Here is a 21,428-nt window from a genome sequence, read left to right on the forward strand (position 1 = left end):
TTTCCAGGGCTTTATGTTCACGTCTTTTGCTGCTCTAAAAAAATCTTTTGATACGAAGGACCAGTTTTTGGTGATTAGTTAGGTTTGCTTCGTCTATGTCCTACCAACACCAGTAAACATCAAGGGGTCATGCTCCCTCATGTAACATGTCTCAGGGTTATTTTTTCAATGAAATTTGAAGGATATTTTGTGTACTGAAGCTTTCCTGATGAGACAAAGTGTATTTTTTTTGTAATATGCAGTGTCTCACACCTCTCTGTAGTAACTGGCAATAAAAGCTTGGATGCTTGCAAAACATATCCTTGTAAGCTTGCCTAGACAGTGCATTTGTGCCGGTGGTTGCAGGTGATGGGTGCCATCACTCACTTTTGGGAACTGGGGTTTATTTTTTTTATCATCTAACGATGCTGGGCCAGAGCGACAGGCAGAAAATGGAGAAAACAGGAGGAATAAAAAGATAAGAAGGCAGTGACAAAGGGTGAAAGCAGAGATGCAAAAGAGCCTACAAGAGTGAGAGAAACAGATGGGATGGTTGGTTGTACAAAGAAGAGTCTGAGGGGAAAATAAAGGCTTTAGCTCCTTCAGGAGCATTTTGGGCACTTGTGTTTTGACAAATTAAAACTTGCCAGCCTCAAATGCATTCATAGTATACTCTTTCTGTTCTTTCTTTTCTACCCTGTACCCGTCCCCACGCACAGACATCTAGACCCTTTTGTATCAACACATTCCAGACCTTCCAACTCACCGGGGTGTGTCACACTCACTATTTCGGCTCCCTTCACACAACCACCGTGTGAGGAGCCGAAATCACAAGGTGGCATGCTAGTCGAGGTGGAAACCCCTTCAAAGAGTGATTTTCCAGCTCCTCTTTTGCATCTGTAAGCAGCCAGTTTCTATTAAGAGGTGCGAAAACACCTTAGGGCATCAGCTAAAGCACTAGGGACCCTTTGTGTTTTTTGGGGGGATGGGGGTGGTGGGCTTGGTGAAGGGCAGAGTGCTACGTACATTGCGCTCTGCACGAGACCCCGCACGCTCTAAGGCTCCGCCCCTCTTCACCTGTGATTTTTCTTGGCATTGGCAGGTCATGGACCCAGAATTAATAAATCCTGCTGATACACAAGCCCGTTATTTTTCAGTCAATGCCCTGATATGGAGTTGCCGCCAACAAACTGTTGAAAGAGACAAAAAAAGAAGATTGTTTACATTAAGGAGGATTTGTTTTCTTGCTGCACGGCTATGGTGTCTCAAAACACCCGCATTTGAACAGCTATTTGTGACCATGTTATGACTTAAGACTCCGTTAAGCCTATTGAAGAAAGGACGGGGAGTGTTTGAAGGTAAAGTAAACGCAGAAGCATAGCGGCGCATGCTCGGATGAGAATCGCCCCTGTGGCTTTTGGCTGCCAGGCAAGGCCCGCTGGTAATGCTTCAAGTATGCTCACGCCCGCTGTCCAATAAGTGAAGGTTACCATGGGGACAACCACAGTGCGGTAAACATTCTAACAGTGAAAATGCTATTGGAATTCTGATACGCCCGAGGCTCTGAGCACATTGTTGAAAGCACTTCCCTGCCATTGCTGACAGATTAACCTTATCTACTAGAAGCTGTTCCCTGTTAGAAAACTGGTTTGCTATACTCCACGGATGTGTTACATTAGACAGGCTAACCTAGTAGTACTTAAATATAGCACCGATTTCAGAGCTCTTGGAATCACAACAGTTCGGAAAAAGAGAGGGAGTAAAGTTGCAGGTTAAGGGAAAACAACAACTTGTCCTTAGTGATAGATCCTTGTGTACAATATGTCTTTAACGGCTTTTAGTATTACTTTCTCAAAAAATAACGTTATCCCTCTGCACAAACATTTAGGAGTGCATCAAAAAGGTTTATTATAATCAAATCTCTTTTAATGCAATGCTACTAAAGAACAGTAAGACCATGTCACGTGTTTCTAAGCACTTGGTACTGGGAACAGCTGGGGTGGCATCATAGCTAAACTGGCACAACTAATCTCTGCGTGAGAACTATTGGCAACAGATGGGCACCCAATGTGAGCAAGCTCTTTTCATCTTTAAATGGTTAAGGTTTGGACACAATGCATCAAGAGCAGGCTACATGCACTTTTCTAACATGCAAAAAAAGAAGTGATTCAGTCTACGCCCTTGATAGTAAAATCAAAGCCTGAAACCCAATCATACTTTGGGGGGATATTTACAATAAAATGTCGGTGCGCAGTGTTATACGTAAATTGTAAATGACAATGCCATTTATTTATCTGTTTTCAAAACGAACACATAAATACAAATTTTGTCATTTACAATGCCAATAGCTCTAACATTTCCAAAGGCGAAACCATTGCATTGTAAATGCTTCTTAAAGAATGTTTATACAGCACAACGGATTTGAAGGTATTGGAGCACTTTATTTGAGAACAAGTTATATTACACAACAATACATTAATTTTTTTGGTAGGCATGGGGAGATAAAGTTATATGCCCAGAATCACAGGATGTTGAGCCAACGCTGAGACTCAAACCTGATTCCCCAGCTCCGAAGTTGGCACCTCAGGCCGTTGCACCATGTCCAAGCCTTGCTTTCTTCAGCTGTCTGACGGAGGGCGCTTTAAGCACATCATGCAGAGGTGAAGCAAGTATGCATGTACCTGCTGTGGGAGGTGTCCGTCTCTAAACTTGTGCTGACCTTCAGCACTTGTTACACTAGCTAGCACCATCTGGGCATAGGTAACAGCTCATTAGTGCCATTTCGACACCCTACTTTAGCAATAAGCAACAGAAAGGTGACCAGTCAAACGTTGCAAAGAGCATTCCACTGCGTGGCAACACGCCACTGCTTTTTCAATACCCTTTAAACCGTTAGGTCTAGCAACTGTTTTTTAAATCTGCAGATTATGCATTTGATGATGGATTATGTGGCAAATGCGGCTAATCCATAAAATCTGTGAAAAACACTGTTTCTAAAACCTTAGAAATTCACTTTAATAAAACAAAGGGTACAGGGACGATATAGTTAGGAAGTAGCATTTGTATAGTGTGTGTATGTATATGTGTGTATATATATATATATATATATATATATATATATATATATATATATATATATATATATATATATATATATAAGAGAGCGAGAGAGAGAGAGAAATAAAATTCACTGAAAATGTAGGTTATAGGGACATTATAGGATGGCTCAGAATCCACTCGTACAAAACCAGTGAATTTCAGCAGTTAAAGTTACCTGAGCTAACTATGACTTATGCCCCCACAATGCACTGCTTATGACCTCACAAATTACATCACTCATAACATGGTCAGTGAAATCACTCATGACATCACTGAGGCAGTGCAGGAAAGAGAAATCAAGCCGACTCAGCCTACGGCCCTTGGTTTTGGAACAAAAAACATCCTCTCTGACATCAGAACCCACAGTTCAGGAAGAAACCAAAAACTCACCCTTTCAAAGAATCCTACCTCAGATAGGCTAGCATCTCAACCTTTCACAAGCTGTACCACCTACCACTGTCCCCTCTTCCCCATACTCCCCAAAAGGACTTGTCTCTTTAGAAGGACTACAAATCCCAAAATGCAACAAAAAATACATGAACTGCATGAACTACACACAAATCAAAGCAGGTAACTTAAGAGCTCTGTAAAGAAATGATTTTACCTGATGAGGAGGTGACACACCCTTTGTGTCGGTCTCTGTGTTACCTCGATTTCCCTTTAATCAAGAGGGTTAAGATGACCTTTAGGATGTGCAGGCGCAGAAGTGTAACTGGTCTCATGTGATCAGATGGACCTTTAATCAGTCCTGGCTTTTTAACCAACAACATAGTGGTCGGCAGGCCCACATTTGTAAAATGGAAAAAACAACATAAGACCTGTATAAAGGTACTCCTGCTGAGATGGGGACATTTGAAACTCCTAAGGTGTGGAACTAAAGGACTTCTATAGCTGCAGCAGTCACGCTACTCTGGATCCAATGTGTCAAAAAACATGTGAACAATAAATAACATTTTAAAATAGCATGATTATTCAGGTGACCCCAGTTACTGATCCTTTTTTTCCTGTCCTGGCCTTAGTATTTGCACATTTCGGTAAATTGACACTTAAATCCAATTTGATCACTTAAAAAAAATAATGTAACTCCCGGATTACCCCAATTTTTTTAAAGCCAAAATGGTTTCATTTTAGTCGTCTCACGTCTGAACATCACTTTGCTTTAATGTAGGTCAATGGGAAAAAATAAGGGGCATATTATTAAGGGATTTATCTCCGCTTTTTTGGCTTTAAAAGCCAAGAAAGCAGAGATAAAATTATCTCCCTATCAGCAACAGGGTGCTAACACGCAAATTCGCATGTTAGCACCCTTTTTATCTACGCTTCCCCTTGCATCTCTAATGAGATGCAAAGGGGGCGTTCCAGAGAAAAATAATAGGAGAAATGTTGTTAAGCAACATTTCTCCTATTATCAAGGATTTCGCTAACCCTGTTAGTGATTAAAAAAAGCAGCGCTAACCGCGGTTAGCACTGCTTTTTTACTCCTGGTATTTTCCTGACTTAGCCATGATATCCTATGTGAGCCCCCATCATCAAACTAACGCCAAACTTCGAGAGATTATCGTTGGTTTTCCAGCGATAATCTCTCGTTTGGCAGTTAGCGCGAGGATTTTTATCACTTCTGAGATAAACCTTGCTAATAGCAAGTTATCTCTGCGATAATGTCCGGCGATGCTTAGCGTTACAAAATTAGTTGCTAAGCATCGTTAGCGATAAATATCGCTAATCGTTGGTAATATGCCCCTAAATTCCCCGATGTTTTTTTCTAAATCTCCCTCTTTCTTGTTTCAAAATGTTGGCATGTATATGCTGAAGTCTTCGTGTACCAAAGGCGTAGACGTTTTTTTTCTTAACGCTGCAGAAAGAGGTCCATATAAGGACGTCCAGTCCTCAACAAAATAAAAAAGAATTTAAAAAAGTGCCGGAAGACTGGCAAAAGGTGGCATTTGTTTTCAAAAGCAGTCGCTGGAGGGCTCGGCCTGCCACACCTCCCAGGCTTTCACTCCAGCCCAGCCCGCCACACACCTACTAGTCTGGAGCTAGCTCGCGCACACGTACCTCTCCGGAAGGGCATCGTGATTCGTGACGTTCCCTGACGCCTCCTGGGGTCCCCTCTGCAGCAGGCCTGCACCTACGGAGCTCCGGGGGTCTTTGCGTTTTCTTCTGCTGGGCAGAAAGGACTAGTTGTTCGCACGCACTTGGCGCTCACGTCTATCGCTCCTTCGTCGTCACGGGGAGGGGAAGGGACTGCTAGAGAAGGAAGTCGGTTTTGCCTACTCCTCCTTTAACCCTTTTCAGCTTCGCTTCTACTGCACGGCCTCTTCGCTGGAAACGCATCTGTTGAAAATAGCTCTTCTGGTATTGTTTATCTTCCGTTTTCGCAGTGATAACGATCTGGTTGTCATGATCACTCAAGTAGTCGTTCTTTTATGGATGACGGCGAAATCGACAAGCCGTAGAGAAGGGAAAATAAAAAATAAAAGGTGCCTTGCAGAACTTTTGAAAATGACGCTAGGCTATATGTTGACGATGTTTGCAAGAGCAGTAAAGTAAGACTGCAAATACCTTGGCCTAGCATCCTGCAGGTCGTTATCTCAAAGGATTCCCCTTTAGGTATTAGAGGAGATGTGGTGGAAGCCATAGAAAATGGTGACAGATGCATGAAACCTGTACATTGAAGCATGTGGTGCAACTTGCTCACTTTTGCACAGTGCAAGTAGTGCAGTGAGCGTACTGAAGCTGTGTAAAATAGCATGAATATGGTGTATCAAAGCACCACCTGGTGTAGTGAGCCACCTGCCTCCTTGGAGGTGTACCCATGTAAGGCCTGTACCCATGGCACGGTCAATGGTGTAAATTAGAAAGCAGGGGACTGTTCATGGTTCCAGCCCACATAGAAGCAGTGAGAGGTGTGTGTCTGTCTGCGTTGCTCTCTGGCTCAGGGTTTAAGCAGGATGCCAGTAGCCGCTTGTGGTGGGAATGCGGCGGGGATGGAAAGGAGCAGGGTGGGTGGTAGTAAACTACAGAATACAGCCCAACTGAGGTAAGTAAATAAATAAATAAAACTAATTTTGATGCGCGCGACGCATCGCAGATGCTACACTGACGATAAGGACATGGGGCCAGCTATCCTCACTACATGGACTCGTGTTGCACTGAGGAGCAGTGCAGAGCGCTCGGGAGGCCCCGGTGCCAGTGTCACCCATGAGAAGTCCCTGTAGCGCAGAGGGTGGTAGAGTGACTAAATCTTCCCTGCACAGTGACTTTGTGGATGCACTGTAGATCTGTGATGGTGCAGTGTCCTGTCCGCCCCACCAGGGTTAATGACAAGTAACACCGAGGAGTTGCCCTCCAGCCCCACAAAGCACAGCAGCGAACAACCCCAGAAGCATGACTGCTCATTCTTCGTTGGGCCATCCTGCCATTTGGTGAGCTGGCTGTTCCGGCAACTGCTGTACCGAGATGAAAGACCTGGCGCAGTAGACTCACTAATTACTTTGGAACCACGAGAGAGACAGACCCAACGATGAAGCGGTCTCTCTTACTGACTTTCGCTGGGGATTCAATTTACAAACTTTATGAAAACCTTCTAAACACTAGAGATGGTCCTCATGGTTTGGATGCAGGGTTGCAGCCTTCTTTGCACACTTCCACCTCCAACTAAACCCAAACATTTCAAATTGCTCCAAGCGGAGAGTGGGCAAGACTTCTGATCAATTCTACACACTCCTACTTGCGTGAGCTGGTGATCATACATACTGAAGCAGCAAAGGAAATGCATGCCCCGATCATCCACGGGTGTAAGTCATCCGTACTCTGAGAGCTTCACAAAAAGCTTGAGACTGTGCTGATCCAGCTTGCTCCCACGAGCTGTCGAACTGCAGGGCAGAGCGGATGGAAGTGGCACTAGTCATACAGCTGACGCCATTATCGGCGTGCACAGAGGCCACGCCCCCTCGAGGCCACACCCCCTCCCCATGCTTTATGTAGGCGCTGAGTGCAAGCGTCCTGCCTAAACCATTACTCTTGAGGCGGAAGCCGGGAGTGTTACTGCATCACCTGTTTTTAAAATATTCACTTGAGTCACATTTTGTGTATGTTTTAAACTCACCCCCATTCTCTGCTGCTCTGTTGGGACAGAGACCTCAGCCTAACAACTCGCGCTGCGGATTCTATCGCTGCCGCGACCCCCTCGCAAGTCATACAGCTGACGCTATTATCGGCGTGCACAGAGGTCACGCCGCCTCCCCACGCTTTATGTAGGCGCTGAGTGCGAGCGTCCTGCCTAAACCATTACTCCTGAGGCGGAAGCCGGGAGTGTTACTGCATCACCTGTTTTAAAATATTCACTTGCGAGTCACATTTTGTGTATGTTTTAAACTCACCCCCATTCTCTGCTGCTCTGTTGGGACAGAGACCTCAGCCTAACAACTCGCGCTGCGGATTCTATCGCTGCCGCGACCCCCTCGCAAGTCATACAGCTGACGCCATTATCGGCGTGCACAGAGGCCACGCCCCCTCGAGGCCACGCCCCCTCCCCACGCTTTATGTAGGCGCTGAGTGCGAGCGTCCTGCCTAAACCATTACTCCTGAGGCGGAAGCCGGGAGTGTTACTGCATCACCTGTTTTTAAAATATTCACTTCAGAGTCACATTTTGTGTATGTTTTAAACTCACCCCCATTCTCTGCTGCTCTGTTGGGACAGAGACCTCAGCCTAACAACTCGCGCTGCGGATTCTATCGCTGCCGCGACCCCCTCGCAAGTCATACAGCTGACGCCATTATCGGCGTGCACAGAGGCCACGCCCCCTCGAGGCCACACCCCCTCCTGCTATTGTTCCCTCCTATAAATCATGTGCATTTGGAGGAAGCGGAGCGGACGAGCGCAGCGGGCGCGCCGTTTGCGCGCCTAAGGCAAGCCCATCTGCGCCCGTCATCGCCAAGACATCGCCTCACGCCGATACCCCTGCTCAAATCACACGGACGGCATACTACTATGATAAAAACTGTCTCCTTGCACTAAACCCGGGCCAACGCTGCGATAAGCTAGTAGGCTGCATTGGACAGACCGACCTACACTGTAAGTCCTGTAACTTTGTTACACCTAGGCCGTGCCTACCTGGACACAAAGACAGCACGATAAAACACACCCCGCTCACGATTCTTCAGCTTAATGTCAGGTCCCTGGTAAAGCACCACTCTGAGGTCAATACTTTATTGACCGATGAGAATCCAGACATACTATTTCTGTGCGAAACCTGGCTCAAGGATGAGCTAACCAGTATTCCAAATCTCACGCTGCCGGATGGTTTCTCTATGATTTCCATAAATAGAGATTCTAGGGGAGGTGGCATAGCTGTTATCTATAGAACGCTATACTCCTGCTCCTTTCTGAAGGAAGAAATCACGGGATGTGAGTGTACCCGCTTCAAAATTACCACTAGCCCTCACTTCTCCCTCTCAGGCCTTTTCATCTACCGACCCCCGGGGCCCACCTCTAAATTCACGGAGGAACTCCTAGAGGCAGCCCACGCCCTGGCTGTGACCTCCGCCAACTTTACTATTCTGGGAGACCTTAATCTCCACTTTGACTCCACGTCGGATCCCATCATCATAAATCTCCTGGCGGACTTAACAGCCCTTCAGCTGATCCCTCTCATCCAGTCCACTACGCATTCTGCTGGTCACTTACTGGACCCTGTCTTTACAAATATCCCGGAGGCCATAGCCGATCCACCCAAGCCCATGGGTTGGACCGACCACTTTCTCATTAAATTTGTGATATCGGCCGACATCCAGCCCAATAATGATCCGCCTCCCTCCTGTCTTAAGCGGCCCTGGCACAAACTCCAAAATAAGGACCTTTTGGCTATTCTAGGAGTACTCAACTTCGTAACCACTAAAGACATTAACACGTCTTATGCCTTGTTTCAGAACTGGATCATTAAAGGACTTGACACCCTCATACCAGCCAAATTGACTAGAGGACGCAGCACCCCCTCTTATCCCTGGTATAATGAAAATTTGAAACTCTTAAGAAAGGAATGCAAATTAGCAGAACGTAACTGGAGAAAGGATTATAAGGACAAGGACAAAGCTATCTACCTGTCCAAGCTGAAATCATACCATAAAGCTATACGCGCGGCCCGCGCATCCTTCTACGCCAAAGAAATTGACTCCAGCCCCAACCCTACGAAAACCATTTTTTTTTTTTTTTTGAAAACCTTTATTGACATCAAAAGGAGAGACAAGTCGAGGCCTACAACCAAGCCGGCCGGCCGCAATGTGCAAAATAATCAGGAGTCACCAGGCAAATATTACATAATCAATCAATACAAAGCAGAGGCCGTAGAATCGCAGAAGGGGAGAAGAGATACAGAAACCAAAGGGCTAAAACACAGGAGTAAATAAGGCTTACTTTTATAATATGGGGAGAAGACATATGACAGGCTCACTTTCAATACGGAGGCATCCGATATCCCAAACCAACCTCAACATTAATAAGGGGGCATGGGGGCAAAATATCGGGGGGATAATACAATGCATTCAAGAAAATACGGATACGTGAGACACAATCAGCCCCTGAGCATTATCCTCGTAACATGCCCGCCACCCAAGACACTACCAAGCCAGAACAGAGGGATCGGAAAAACAATGCATCAAAACCAGCCCGTCATAGTAACCTCTGGGACACAGGAAGGAAGGAAAAAGGGGGGGGGGGGACGAAGTGGGGAAGGGGAAAAGGAAGGGAAAGGAAAATGGAGGGAAGACAAAATAAAACAATAAAAAGAAAATAAGAAAATATGAAAAACGAAAGGAAGAAGACACGCCGACACAGGCCCCCCGTGGCGGGAAGACAGGAGACAAAAGGAGTAGCGGCCCAAGTGGGGGTATGGCGATCGGGGAGAAAGACAGCCGAAACATAGCAGGAGGATTAACGACGCCACACCCCCCACCCGAAACACACCATAGGAGGTCGGGACAGACGCGGCCTCACGAAAAAGAGATACAAAAGGGCCATAGAACCAGAAGACAAACAAAAAATAGAACCCAACCCACCCGTCCCACCCTGCACCCCTGTAGAAGGCTATGGCCCACCCTTCAAACAGCGTGCCTGTCGCCCTAAACCAGAACACGAAATATAGCGAGAAGTAAGAAAGAAGAAAGAGACAAAAAGGGCAACAAAAGCGGAGAAAAGAAGACAGGAGGGAGGAGCAGAATAACCATAATCCGAACGGGCGGCCGCAGCCCTCCGCCCAACCAGACAAGCACAGTCAAAAACAGACCAGGACGACACCCCATCACGCGCCACAAAACATTAGGAGAAGGGGACCTCCCACCTTGCTACGATTAAAAACAATTATGCTACTAAATCGTATACCGGGAATCAAACGGAAGTCGTACATTTCACCCCCAACCCTTTCGAGCGACAAACCCCACCCACCACATGGCAATGTAAAACCACATACTAAATACGAAATCAGCATATAATCGAGTGGAATGGTGACTAGCATAGTTACGTGGGGGGTAGATAGATCCACAAGGGAGCAATAGTCCAAACAGAAAATATCGATGCATCAAATATCGCAGCACGAGCAATGAAAAACAGGAGTCCAGTTGCGCCACTGGAGCGGGCGAGGTGGCCCCAATTATAGACACAGGCAAAGTCATCGAAGCAGGCACAGGAGGCAGTCCACCAATAGTTTCAGGCAACAATGTCGAACAGGGTCGCAGTACAGCATCCAAGTCCCCGGGGTCCGAACCTTGAAAAGCAGGGCGCCCCAAAGTCACCGACACATTACACGATCTCCGATCAGTGGCGGCGACACTCAAGTCAATCGAGGGGGGCGAGGCAATGAAGTCTTCGAAACAAGAGGGCGACAAGAAGAAATGGCCGCCCAAAATGGCGGCAGATCGTGGCGTACCCACCGAGACGCCCAGGGCCAGGGAAGCGTGTAGGGATCTGAGGGCTTCCAGGATATCTCTGACCGTCGGCTCACGTCCACCAGATCCGCTCCCCACACCAATAGGCAACACGGGCCCGCCGCCACAGGGTGATTCTCGTTTCAGAGGGTCGGCCGCCATTTCGTGAATCAGCCCAATCGCCGCTCACCACGACCCCCGGAAAGAACAGATCTCAAATGTAGGACTTTACAAGCTCCGGGGGTCCCAGCAAGGGCGGCCTCGATGCCAAAAGGATGTCCGCCCAAGACGGGTCTCCGCCAGCACCAGCACCGGTGCCCCAATCAAGCGGAGTCCGGGCCCCGAGGACCAGGGCAGCCGGACAAAGCAGCGGCGGGGAGAGACCCCTTCACAGACTCAGGTCCCCACCCACGTCGGCCGCGCGGCCACCAGGGCAGGCCCGGGTCAGGATCGCCTGGATCTTCGCACATCGGCTCCCAACACTGGTTCTCGCTCTCGGCCGGGGCCGAGAGCCGTCGGATCCCACCGGCCAGGTCCCGGTCCAAGTCTCGCAGAGGCCCCGATCTCTCAGAGGCCACAACTTTGGAGCCACTGCACACCGAGACCCCGGGGTCGGATGGTAAGTACAAACAAGCTGTTATGTTTCCAATGCCCCAAAAATGTGTCGTCCCCGGACAGGATAGAAGACAGGATAGGCAATCAGGACGGAGGGCTGCGAGAGCCGAGCTAAAGGGCGACCATTACGGCCGCGAGCTAGGCTCCTCCCCGAAAACCATTTTTAAACTGGTTCAAAAGCTGCAAAACTGTGGCAATCCCGCCTCGTGTATCTCTTCCACACAGCAGTGTGAGAACCTCGCCACCTTCTTTATTGAAAAGGTAAGGAAAATCTATAACACCTTCTCACAGAACCCTTCCGACTACACTAGGTCCTCCAACTCTCCCTTTAAAGGCACCAGACTCTCATGCCTACCTAAAATCTCCCATAGGGACCTAGTTAAACTCTGCAGTAAGGTTAAATCCGGCGCCCCCTCAGATCCCATGAGACCGGCTCAATTTTTAGAGGCACTGGACTTCTTTCTTCCATCCCTGGCCACACTTCTCAACCTCTCCTTTTCTTCGGCAATTGTTCCCACTTGCTGGAAACAAGCATGGGTCACCCCCATTATCAAAAAGCCGACCCTGGACCCCACAAAGCCGGAGAACTATAGGCCCATCTCACTGCTCCCCTGGGTGTCCAAACTAGCAGAAGCCTATGCTAACACCGTACTATCAGAGCATATGGCCCAAAATAACATACTGGACCCTTCCCAAAACGGGTTCAGGCCAGGGCATAGTACGGAGTCCGCCCTTCTATCCACCACCGAACATCTTCGGAAAGTATTAGATGCCGGTCAAAGTGCTGCGCTGATATTGCTCGATCTCAGCGCAGCCTTTGACACGGTTTCCCACAACATCCTGCTGAAACGCATGGAAGATATAGGGATCTGTGACCTGGCCCTCGAATGGTTCCGCTCGTTCCTGATGGGCAGGTCCTTCCGAGTCTCAGCACCCCCGTTCACCTCCCGGTCTCACTCTATCAGCCAAGGAGTCCCGCAGGGTTCGGCTCTCAGTCCATCCTTTTTTAACCTGTATGTGCAGCCCCTCGCCGCAGTGGCCAGAGAATGGGACCTCTCGCTGGTGTCGTACGCTGATGACACACAGTTGGTGATTACCCTCACTGAGGCCCCCTCAACCTCTGCCACACGATTCAGGGATGGACTGGCCGCAATTGCCCAGTGGATGACGGGTAACTGTTTACAATTGAACGCAGGGAAAACCGAGGTGCTGCTCCTTGGTAAAGACCCCTGCTGTTGGAGCGACCATTGGTGGCCTTCCTTGCTGGGCCCCATCCCTCCCCCTAAAACCTTGGTAAAAAACCTGGGAGTCTGGTTGGACTCCTCGTTGAGCTACCAAACCCACACTAAAAGAGTGGCAGCTACGTGTGTGGGTCTGCTGAGAAGCCTCAACCCTATTCTTGGCTTCTTCGATCCCAAAACACGTCAGCTCATAGTCCAATCTATCATTCTCTCTCGGTTGGACTATGCTAGTGTCCTACTGCTAGGCGCTAACAAAGCAGAGACATCAAGGCTTCAGCGAATCCAGAATTCTGCGGCCAGAGCTATAGTCGGCCTTCCAAGAAGATGCTCTGCTAGAGCCACCATACATAGACTCCACTGGCTCCCAGTGGATGCCAGAATCCAATTTAAGGCCCTCACTACTGCCTTCAAAATCCTTAAAACAGATGGTCCTGTACTCCTCCGTCCGCTTCTACTACCCTATACCCCCCAGCGCAATCTGCGCTCCCTAGGTCAACATCTGGTAGTGGTCCCCCGCACAAAACTTTGCCGTGTCGGGGGTCGCTCCTTCAGAGTCTTGGGCGCAAAACTCTGGAACTCCCTTCCCCTGAACATCCGTCGCCTGGACAATCTGTCCACGTTCCGCAAGGCAATTAAAACCCATCTGTTCCCACTGCCTTAGCCTCCCCCCCCCTCAGTAGGTTATGATATGGTATCTCAGCGCCGGGACGCCCCGTAGCTGGGGCAGCTGTCGCGCTTCAACATATTCATAACATAACATAATGAAGGTCACGGTCAAGCCAGATACCAAAATGGCCCCAGGGTCAAGCTGGATTTGGCAGACTTCATTCTGATGAAGAGAATGCTGAAAGGCGTGCCATCAACAAATGACCCTATAACATGTGGAAAACTGCAGCCTGGAATCCAAAGGGCGATTAAGTGGCCAGCACAGGGAAAGACATAAGTGCAGTGTAGGAATTAATTTTTAAGTAAATTTCTGTATTATCTTCCTATTGATAGTAAAAAAAAGGCCATTGAGTTTAAGAATTCCCAAAGAGGGTTTCGAAATAATTTAAATGTTGGCCTTTTAAGGACGCCAAAAAGTGACTTCACAGGGTGCAGATAACGGTCATCCACCTGTCTAAGTGAAAACACGGGGTGGCCACATTAAACCACTGGGTGGCCACATCAAAACACTGGGTGATCACATCAAAACATGTTGACCAAATGGCTTTATGTCATAACATGTAAATCCATTTCTATAGCTTTTGAATCAACCCAGGTGACTTCTTGTCTATCCATGCACTGGGACTACTGAAAAATGGAGGACGGCAGATGGCAAATATAGTAAACTCGGAAATAGGATAATTGCTCACCTGTGATAGCAATCAGCTCTAATGTGGCCTCACAGACTGCAACTGTAGACCTTTGAAGTAAATCTATCTGTTCAAGGGATTTCTTCAGACACTTTTCTGTACCTGATTCTGTGTTTTCCTGGTGGGACTGGGGAATAAGAATAATGTGTAATAAATCATCATTGTAACCTGTAAAACTGCACAGTATTCCATTTGTTTTATTCTTTTTGCACATACATTATGTGCATATTCTGTGTTGCAAACCCGCCTTTTCAGAGTTTTTGCCTTTTTTTACCTTATTTTTAACCACTGCTATGCATTAATAAACTGCATGTGCTTCCCTCAAAAGCATATGCTGTACATAGGAAAACCCCATTAGACCTATTTAAATTCCTTACAAATCCATTGCAAATGGTGCCTTAGTGCATCTGTGACATGGAAAATTCTATGTCATTTGTTGGTAGCAGTGTGTCCACTGGCCATATATGTGACAAAAATATACGTCTGGCTGGAACAACACGGCTCTCTGGCTCGGCTGCAGTTTAAATATCCTGGAAAATACCCTTGCCAAGTAAAAACTTCCTAAGTGACCCCTAAAATGTGTCTTGTAAGCACAAAACTCAGCGTGCTTATACAAACAAGCTTTTGCAATGCAATAGGTCTCGCACTTGCGAGAGTTTAAGCTATTGCATTGTAAATGACAATGCCTTTTATTTATCTGTTTAGCTAATTTACACATAAATAAAAGGCATTGTCATTTACAATGCCAACAGCTCAAACTCTTGTAAATGTGAGACCTATTCAAAGAAGCGGCTGCCATTGTCCCGGCTGCTCGGAAAGTGAAAGCGTGCTTGGAGGGCTGAATGTTGCAGTAAATCATGTCGTGCCTACAGTAGGAGAAGCTCATTAAAGAAAATAGTGCTTACATGCTAAAAAAGACGTACCGTGTAACAACTGAAGTAAAAGGGCAAGTCCTTATGGGAGGTTATAAATGAATACAAGGTAGTACTAAGGAGGGTCTAACAAGCCTATTAATGAATCAGAAGCCAACATTTACCAAGGACAATGACGCAAGTCTATTACAAATATGGGCGGGGAACGGGCAGGGCTTCTATTCCAAACTCCAATACAGCATGCCGCAGAGCAGCGCATGCACTGCCCAGCCTCGACCTAAAAAGCACACTACATATTGGGGTCAGTATGCCCTCACAGTGAAATGAAAACCAAAAGCTATTTCACTCTGTAGGCTAGACGTCTCCCTATATAGACCTAGGTGGGATTAAAGTCTTCATTTTCCTCCTCACTTTAGTAAAGCCCTAAAATAATGCTTCCAGCATAGTTTTCAAAATCTGACATAATAGTGAAATAAGATTGTTTGATAACTTAAGCAGAAAAGTAAGTTCTTTACTTTAGAATATTGGTACAGTTTAAATTTAACACACACTTCTCTGTGGATTCCCTGCTGCTTGTGCCATAGGTACCAGGGGTTGAGTACAGATTCTCTAAGAAATGTGTTTTGACCAAAACATAGTGGGTTTATTTAATTAGTTGGGGTAATCCTCTCAAATTAACCCACATTTCTGACAGTCTAAACCTCGTAAACAGGCTCATATTGTATTCAACTTGTAAGAACTTCTTGCATCTGATTTTGACATTATAGCAGCACCCTGGTGTTTATGTCCCTCAGTTGACTGCAAAGAGGTGAGCAAGTCCTATATGGATGCTATGGCAATCTATATGACATGTAAAACATAGCAAGCATGTCAATGCAGGTGCAGTCGTCCATTACAACTACGCCCATCCCAATACATTACTAATACTGCACTCTTTAACATTCCCAAACTAATAAGATGGTATCCCAGCTGGCCTGAAAACTGCAGGGCTGGAAATATGGGCTACTGCCAAAAGAGTTTAATAAATGTCAGATCTAATAGTATAGACCAGCTTAGCCTACTAAATTAGACATTTTTACTTGCTTCAATTAACACATGTATACCAAAATTAAAAATTGTGTATTCAAGACGAAAATGTGTTATTTTTCAGTACCCAAAACCAGATGTTTTGAGAAAAATGGTTGGATTTCCATATATATTAAAGCTGATATCTGAGCGATAAATCACCAGGCATTGGGAGGCCTAATAATAATATTACTACCTTGGTGCCAGGGGCATCATTTTCCCTTTTCGCATTACTGCTGGTAACTCTGCCTGATGCATTGAGGTGATCACTGCTACGAATTTTGCACGGGGAAGCCACTAATGTCATCGTGCCTGACATGATCCGAACGACCACTGGCAGTGGATCATTCTCCCACCTCACCGCCAAGACATGGCACACCCTCCCCACCCACCTGCGACAGACCCAGGACCTGCTGACCTTCAGGAGACTTCTCAGACCTGGCTGTTCGATCAGTAGCTGCTTCCTCTTCCCCCTCCCATCTAGCGCCTTGAGACACTCACGGGTAAGTAGCGCGCTCTACAAATGCTTTGATTGATTGATTATCACTATTACCAAATTAAACTGATCAGTAGCTGTGTACGATTTTCATTAAACATAAGTAGCTCTTATTACAGAAAAGTATAGAGATCTGGCAACTGACTTTTTTAAAATAATTTTATAATGTTTTTTTAAATTGAGGAAAATATAGGGTCATTGGAAGAACTTTTTAGCAGATGTGTGCACAAGTATGCAAGTGAGAGACTTGAACAGACATATTAAATCCTCTGTAACGTGTTGTGTCCGAACAATGATTTTTCTGTGAGAACATGAACTTTTATTCATTTTAAAACTCTAAAAATTACCCATTTCCCAATAACATTATCCAGTTTTAGCCACTGTGTTGTACAATATGTGGACATTTGAGAAAGAAAAAATAAGTAAAGGCATCGCAGCAGTGATGGCTTAAATGGATGCTGTAAATATCTTTCGACCTTTTCCTATGCAGGCCACAAACTGAGCTATCTCTAAACTCGCACCACACTCCATACAGAGAGGGAAATACGCTTCCGCAAATGTAACCAGTTTTTTTTTGGTATTTCCTGAAAGGTGAAAGCGATAGGTGACCAGATTAGAAGTTGTTTTTAGACTGTGGGCTTGTCCCCACTAATTCCACAAACCTAGAATAGGGGATATTACAGAAGATTGATGGCAAACCACACAGTTCACATTGGCAATGAGGTGAGATGATGCAATGTAATTCTTCCTTCCCCACCATCTTGTCTGTGAATGAATGTACCCATCCCTGAATCCTTTAAAACTCATTTCTACTTCTAAACTCTTCCCATCCCTGAATCCTGAACACCCCTCACTACCATAAATTCCACCCTAAAAACTCTTCACCACCCTTAATCTCTACCCATTAATAAACCTTAAAAACCCTCGCCAACTCTAAACTTCACCCACCCATGAACCCTAAAACCTCTCAACACCGCTCCCTGATCCCTAAAGACACCTTGGACCCCTAAACTCCACTCATCCGTGAACCCTAAAAACAACTACCCATGCCAAAACTCCACCCATTACTGATAACTAAACAAAAACCTCACCACCTCTAAACTCCACCCATCGCAGAACGCTAAAAACCCCTTTCTGCGCTTGACCTCCATTCATTTGTGACACTTAAAGCCCCCTGACCACTCCTAAACATTAGACATACCTTAACTCCACCAAAGTTTAATGTAATTTTAGATTTTCCCTTAAAATTATCTTTCCTTTCGATTTATTTGTATTTCCTTAAAATTGTCTTTCCATAAAATTGGTTTTCCATGATGTGGTTTTCCCCAATATGGTTTCTCAGTTTTCAGTTTTCGATTAATTCACATGCATCACCGGCCAATATGTCCTGCTTTGGCTTCCTATCCACCTGCACTTCACTCCGAGAACTTAGTGGAAGGGAGGACAGCTGGCCACACTCCCTGAAACCATATCCCTCTCTTCTTCCTATCTTTTCTGCATGAGGTGTATTCCGTTTGTGCAAAGACTGCTCTATCAAAGAAGATTCCCGGTAAAATGCAGGTTTTACTGTCTTGGAAGGAACCAGTCTTGATGAAAGAACAGAGGAAACTAGCTTAGAAAGTGGAAAAAGATCCATCTCCTTCATAGACTTTGTCATGACCCAGTGGAACGGTTTAGCAGGAAGCAGATTTCATCTTATATATTTGTAGACAGATCATGTATATCTAGCTGGTGGTTCAATATATTGGGGATCTTTATCCAGGGGTCAGTGCTAAGGCTGGCTGTGATAAATGAACTATGCACTTAATACTGCTTGCCAATGCAGTCAAACTAGTATGTTATCATAGAAGTTATGGCCACTCTATAATGTTTTTAAGTCAGTTTTCTGGTGTGTGGGCTCTGGTAGATATTTCTACTCTTCAGAAGACATTGGTCAAGTAGAGAAGCTCCAGGCTGCTTGCAAAGGTACCAGAATATTTAGGGGCACAGAAACTAAAACGTTATTACATGAAAACACACAGGTCTGTGCACCTTATTATTTGTCTGAAATACTGCTCAGCTGGTTAGCTAGTATCCTTCCAGCGCGGAACTAGCCTCATCTGCCCTTCCGAGTTGTTGAGGGGCCTGAGAGAACCTTAAGATGGCAGTCAATAAGGATTTTCTAAATCAACATAGAAGGGACAAGCCCACAAATAAATAAGCGCATGATGCACTCCTGATCAACAGGGACCTTCAGCTCACCAATTAAAAGCTTCAGACGCCTTTCTCCAAGGCCGACATCCAAGATTTAAAGACTTTGAGCTCCATCTTTAATTAATTTCCTTATATACAGTTGAAGATAGCCTCCCTCTATAGATGTGTCTTTTCGAGTCGCAGAGATTGCGGGGGCTAGTATGCCCCTACTCCAACTGATGTAATGTAATGATTATTTTAATGTTGTTGAGCCACTGCTGTGGCTCATTATTTAGTTTGGTTCTTTATTTCCTTTTTTATTGTTCCTTGTTACTTCACTCCTTTATTTGGTATTATTGTTCCTCGTGGCATCACAAAGATTTTGTAGATTATGGCAGTTTCATTTAGGAGAAAGCAGCTGTTAGCACAAACCTGGAGGAAATTACGAGATGTTGTGCCGCATGTGCTGGCAATTTAAAAACAAATGTTTTTTTAACGTTTTTATATAGCACAAACCAGGCCCAAGTATATTAGAGAACTTTACATGAGCTCCAGATTACATGACAACATGTCAGATTATTATTATTATTTTTGGCTGGGGAGAGTAAAGGGTACATTTACTGAACTTTCACTTAAATCAGGGCAGCAATAGGAGTTGCTGCAATGCATTGCGTGGAAGGGAGAGAGCAGAAATGCTCCTTATTCACAAAGATATGGAACATTTCTGCTCTCTGGCTAAACTGGCTGTGTGCCTCCCATGGTGTGGGAAGTCATTTTGAACTTTACACTACCCCTTACCACCAGGTTTTACCTTGTGGTGACAGCCAGTGAAAACTTACCATTTGTTCACCCGCTCTAAATAGGGCAGGCTGACAAATGGCAAAACGTCTGACGATCATTACTCTTTCAGGCTGTTGGAGGTGTATGTCAGAGACGGAGTAATCTCCACCTTCGACATCCTGATCTTCCGCCTGGCTATGAATGAGGTGGGTGGATCTTCCATTTGCTGGAGTGGGTACTCCTTTGTTGTTGCGATGAAGTACCCTCTCCGACAAACACTAAATCAGGCCCTTCTTCTAAACCATCAGCTCTGGGTTATATTAACACACAGTGGCAAGACTTCTTAGCAGGGTTATTCTAATATTGGACAGACCCAGCAGCATCCAACACTGGTACTTCTGAGCAAAACTGTTACACTAGTAATGGACAAAGTCAGAACTTCTCGGTACACCTCCTGTACCTTTAATGACACTTTGCTAGCAGCTTTTAGCAGAGGTACAATATACATAAGGGGAAAAGCAACAGAAACATGACCAACACTTCTCTGGGGAAGCTACTACTTAGTTCATTGTATCTGTCTCCCATTTATAGCAGTTGGTGAACAATTTACATCATAACACAGTAAATGGTGCAAACACCCCTCCCGGAACACAGCACACACTATCTAAAACCAATCTCCGTATCTCTGCCTACGACTCTGCATAACACTACAATGCCGATTGGGTACGTTTGTGAAATACAAATAATACATACATATTGGGAATAGCTACGCGTTACACATATTTGAACCCTTTACATATTATATGTTAGGTTTAGAGTATGAGACAACAACACATGTATTGTCAACATTCCTTTTTTCTAAATCCATACGCTATGTGTTCATATTGTTGTGTTACATTAAATGTCAGCATACAAAAAACCCCATTTCTGCCCTCATTTCAGTAATTTAGTCAAAAGACCACATGCCTGTGCTTAGAAACGATCAGCTGGAGTGCATAACTCTACCCATCATTCCATCTGTCAATATAACTGTCAAAACAGTTATGAGGCTTTTTTAATAGTAATACTTAATGAATGGACATCATGGAAAGCGCCTTCTAAAGTTTGGTACTAATGCTGTCTGCTTCTTTTCCTCTAGCTGTTCTCTTCACATCTCATGTCCAGTGCATAGAGAAATGCAGCTGGACCCATTTAGCATGTTATTACTTCCACTTACTAAGTGGATTTGGCGTATTTGCCGATGTCAAGCCCAAGCTGGCTACAACTAGTGTGGAGAGTTAGGGATACCATGCAGCCACAGAGGCATTGCATTGTTATTGGCCTGTGCGTCAGGCAATGAGATGGCCAGCATGTATTTCCCTGGGCCCAGCACACGAGTAAAGGTCTTAACTTCGCAATTCAGAGGCGAGCAGGCAGTGCAATTACTTGCTCTATAAAATGGAGTACAAATGTGAACTTTAAACAATAATTCCCGAATTACATTATATGTTACATTCCACAGAAGTGTTTCCCAAGGCCTCAGCCTGGAGCCATGCATGATAGTTTGATTACTCAATAACAATATGAAAATTAGCCCTTGCAGGCTCCCTACAACTACCCAGGGGCTGGTGGGAGTCTCATTTCATAATATTGCCACCCACCTATGCGATATCAAAAGGAATTTAAGAGCTATTGTTAGATTCAAATAGAAAACTGCTAACTATGCAAGATTAACGTGCTTTACACTCGGAGCAACAGCAGGGTGCCCAAAAATTGTTTCCATTGAATTGATTTATTAATAGGAATTACATTTACCAAATTTATAAAGTGTTGAGAAGCTCACTGAGCGGGTTCC

General features: G+C 45.4%; 1 protein-coding gene across 3 annotated transcripts in view; it reads right to left on the reverse strand.

Annotated features, from left to right (window-relative positions):
- Positions 1-5,316, reverse strand: part of PFKFB3 (6-phosphofructo-2-kinase/fructose-2,6-biphosphatase 3) — a 271,308-nt gene extending 265,992 nt beyond the window's left edge. The window contains exon 1 of one of the 3 annotated variants that reach the window (XM_078677152.1): positions 5,134-5,316. In XM_078677152.1, the coding sequence (XP_078533278.1) occupies positions 5,134-5,149 (16 nt within the window). In that variant the 5' untranslated portion in view covers positions 5,150-5,316. The remainder of the gene's footprint in view (positions 1-5,133) is intronic. The other 2 variants (XM_078677146.1, XM_078677173.1) reach the window with 2 other exon arrangements.
- Positions 5,317-21,428: the final 16,112 nt, after the last annotated feature.

This window comes from Lissotriton helveticus, chromosome 1_1 (genome assembly GCF_964261635.1).
Source record: "Lissotriton helveticus chromosome 1_1, aLisHel1.1, whole genome shotgun sequence".
Classification (NCBI taxonomy): domain Eukaryota; kingdom Metazoa; phylum Chordata; class Amphibia; order Caudata; family Salamandridae; genus Lissotriton; species Lissotriton helveticus.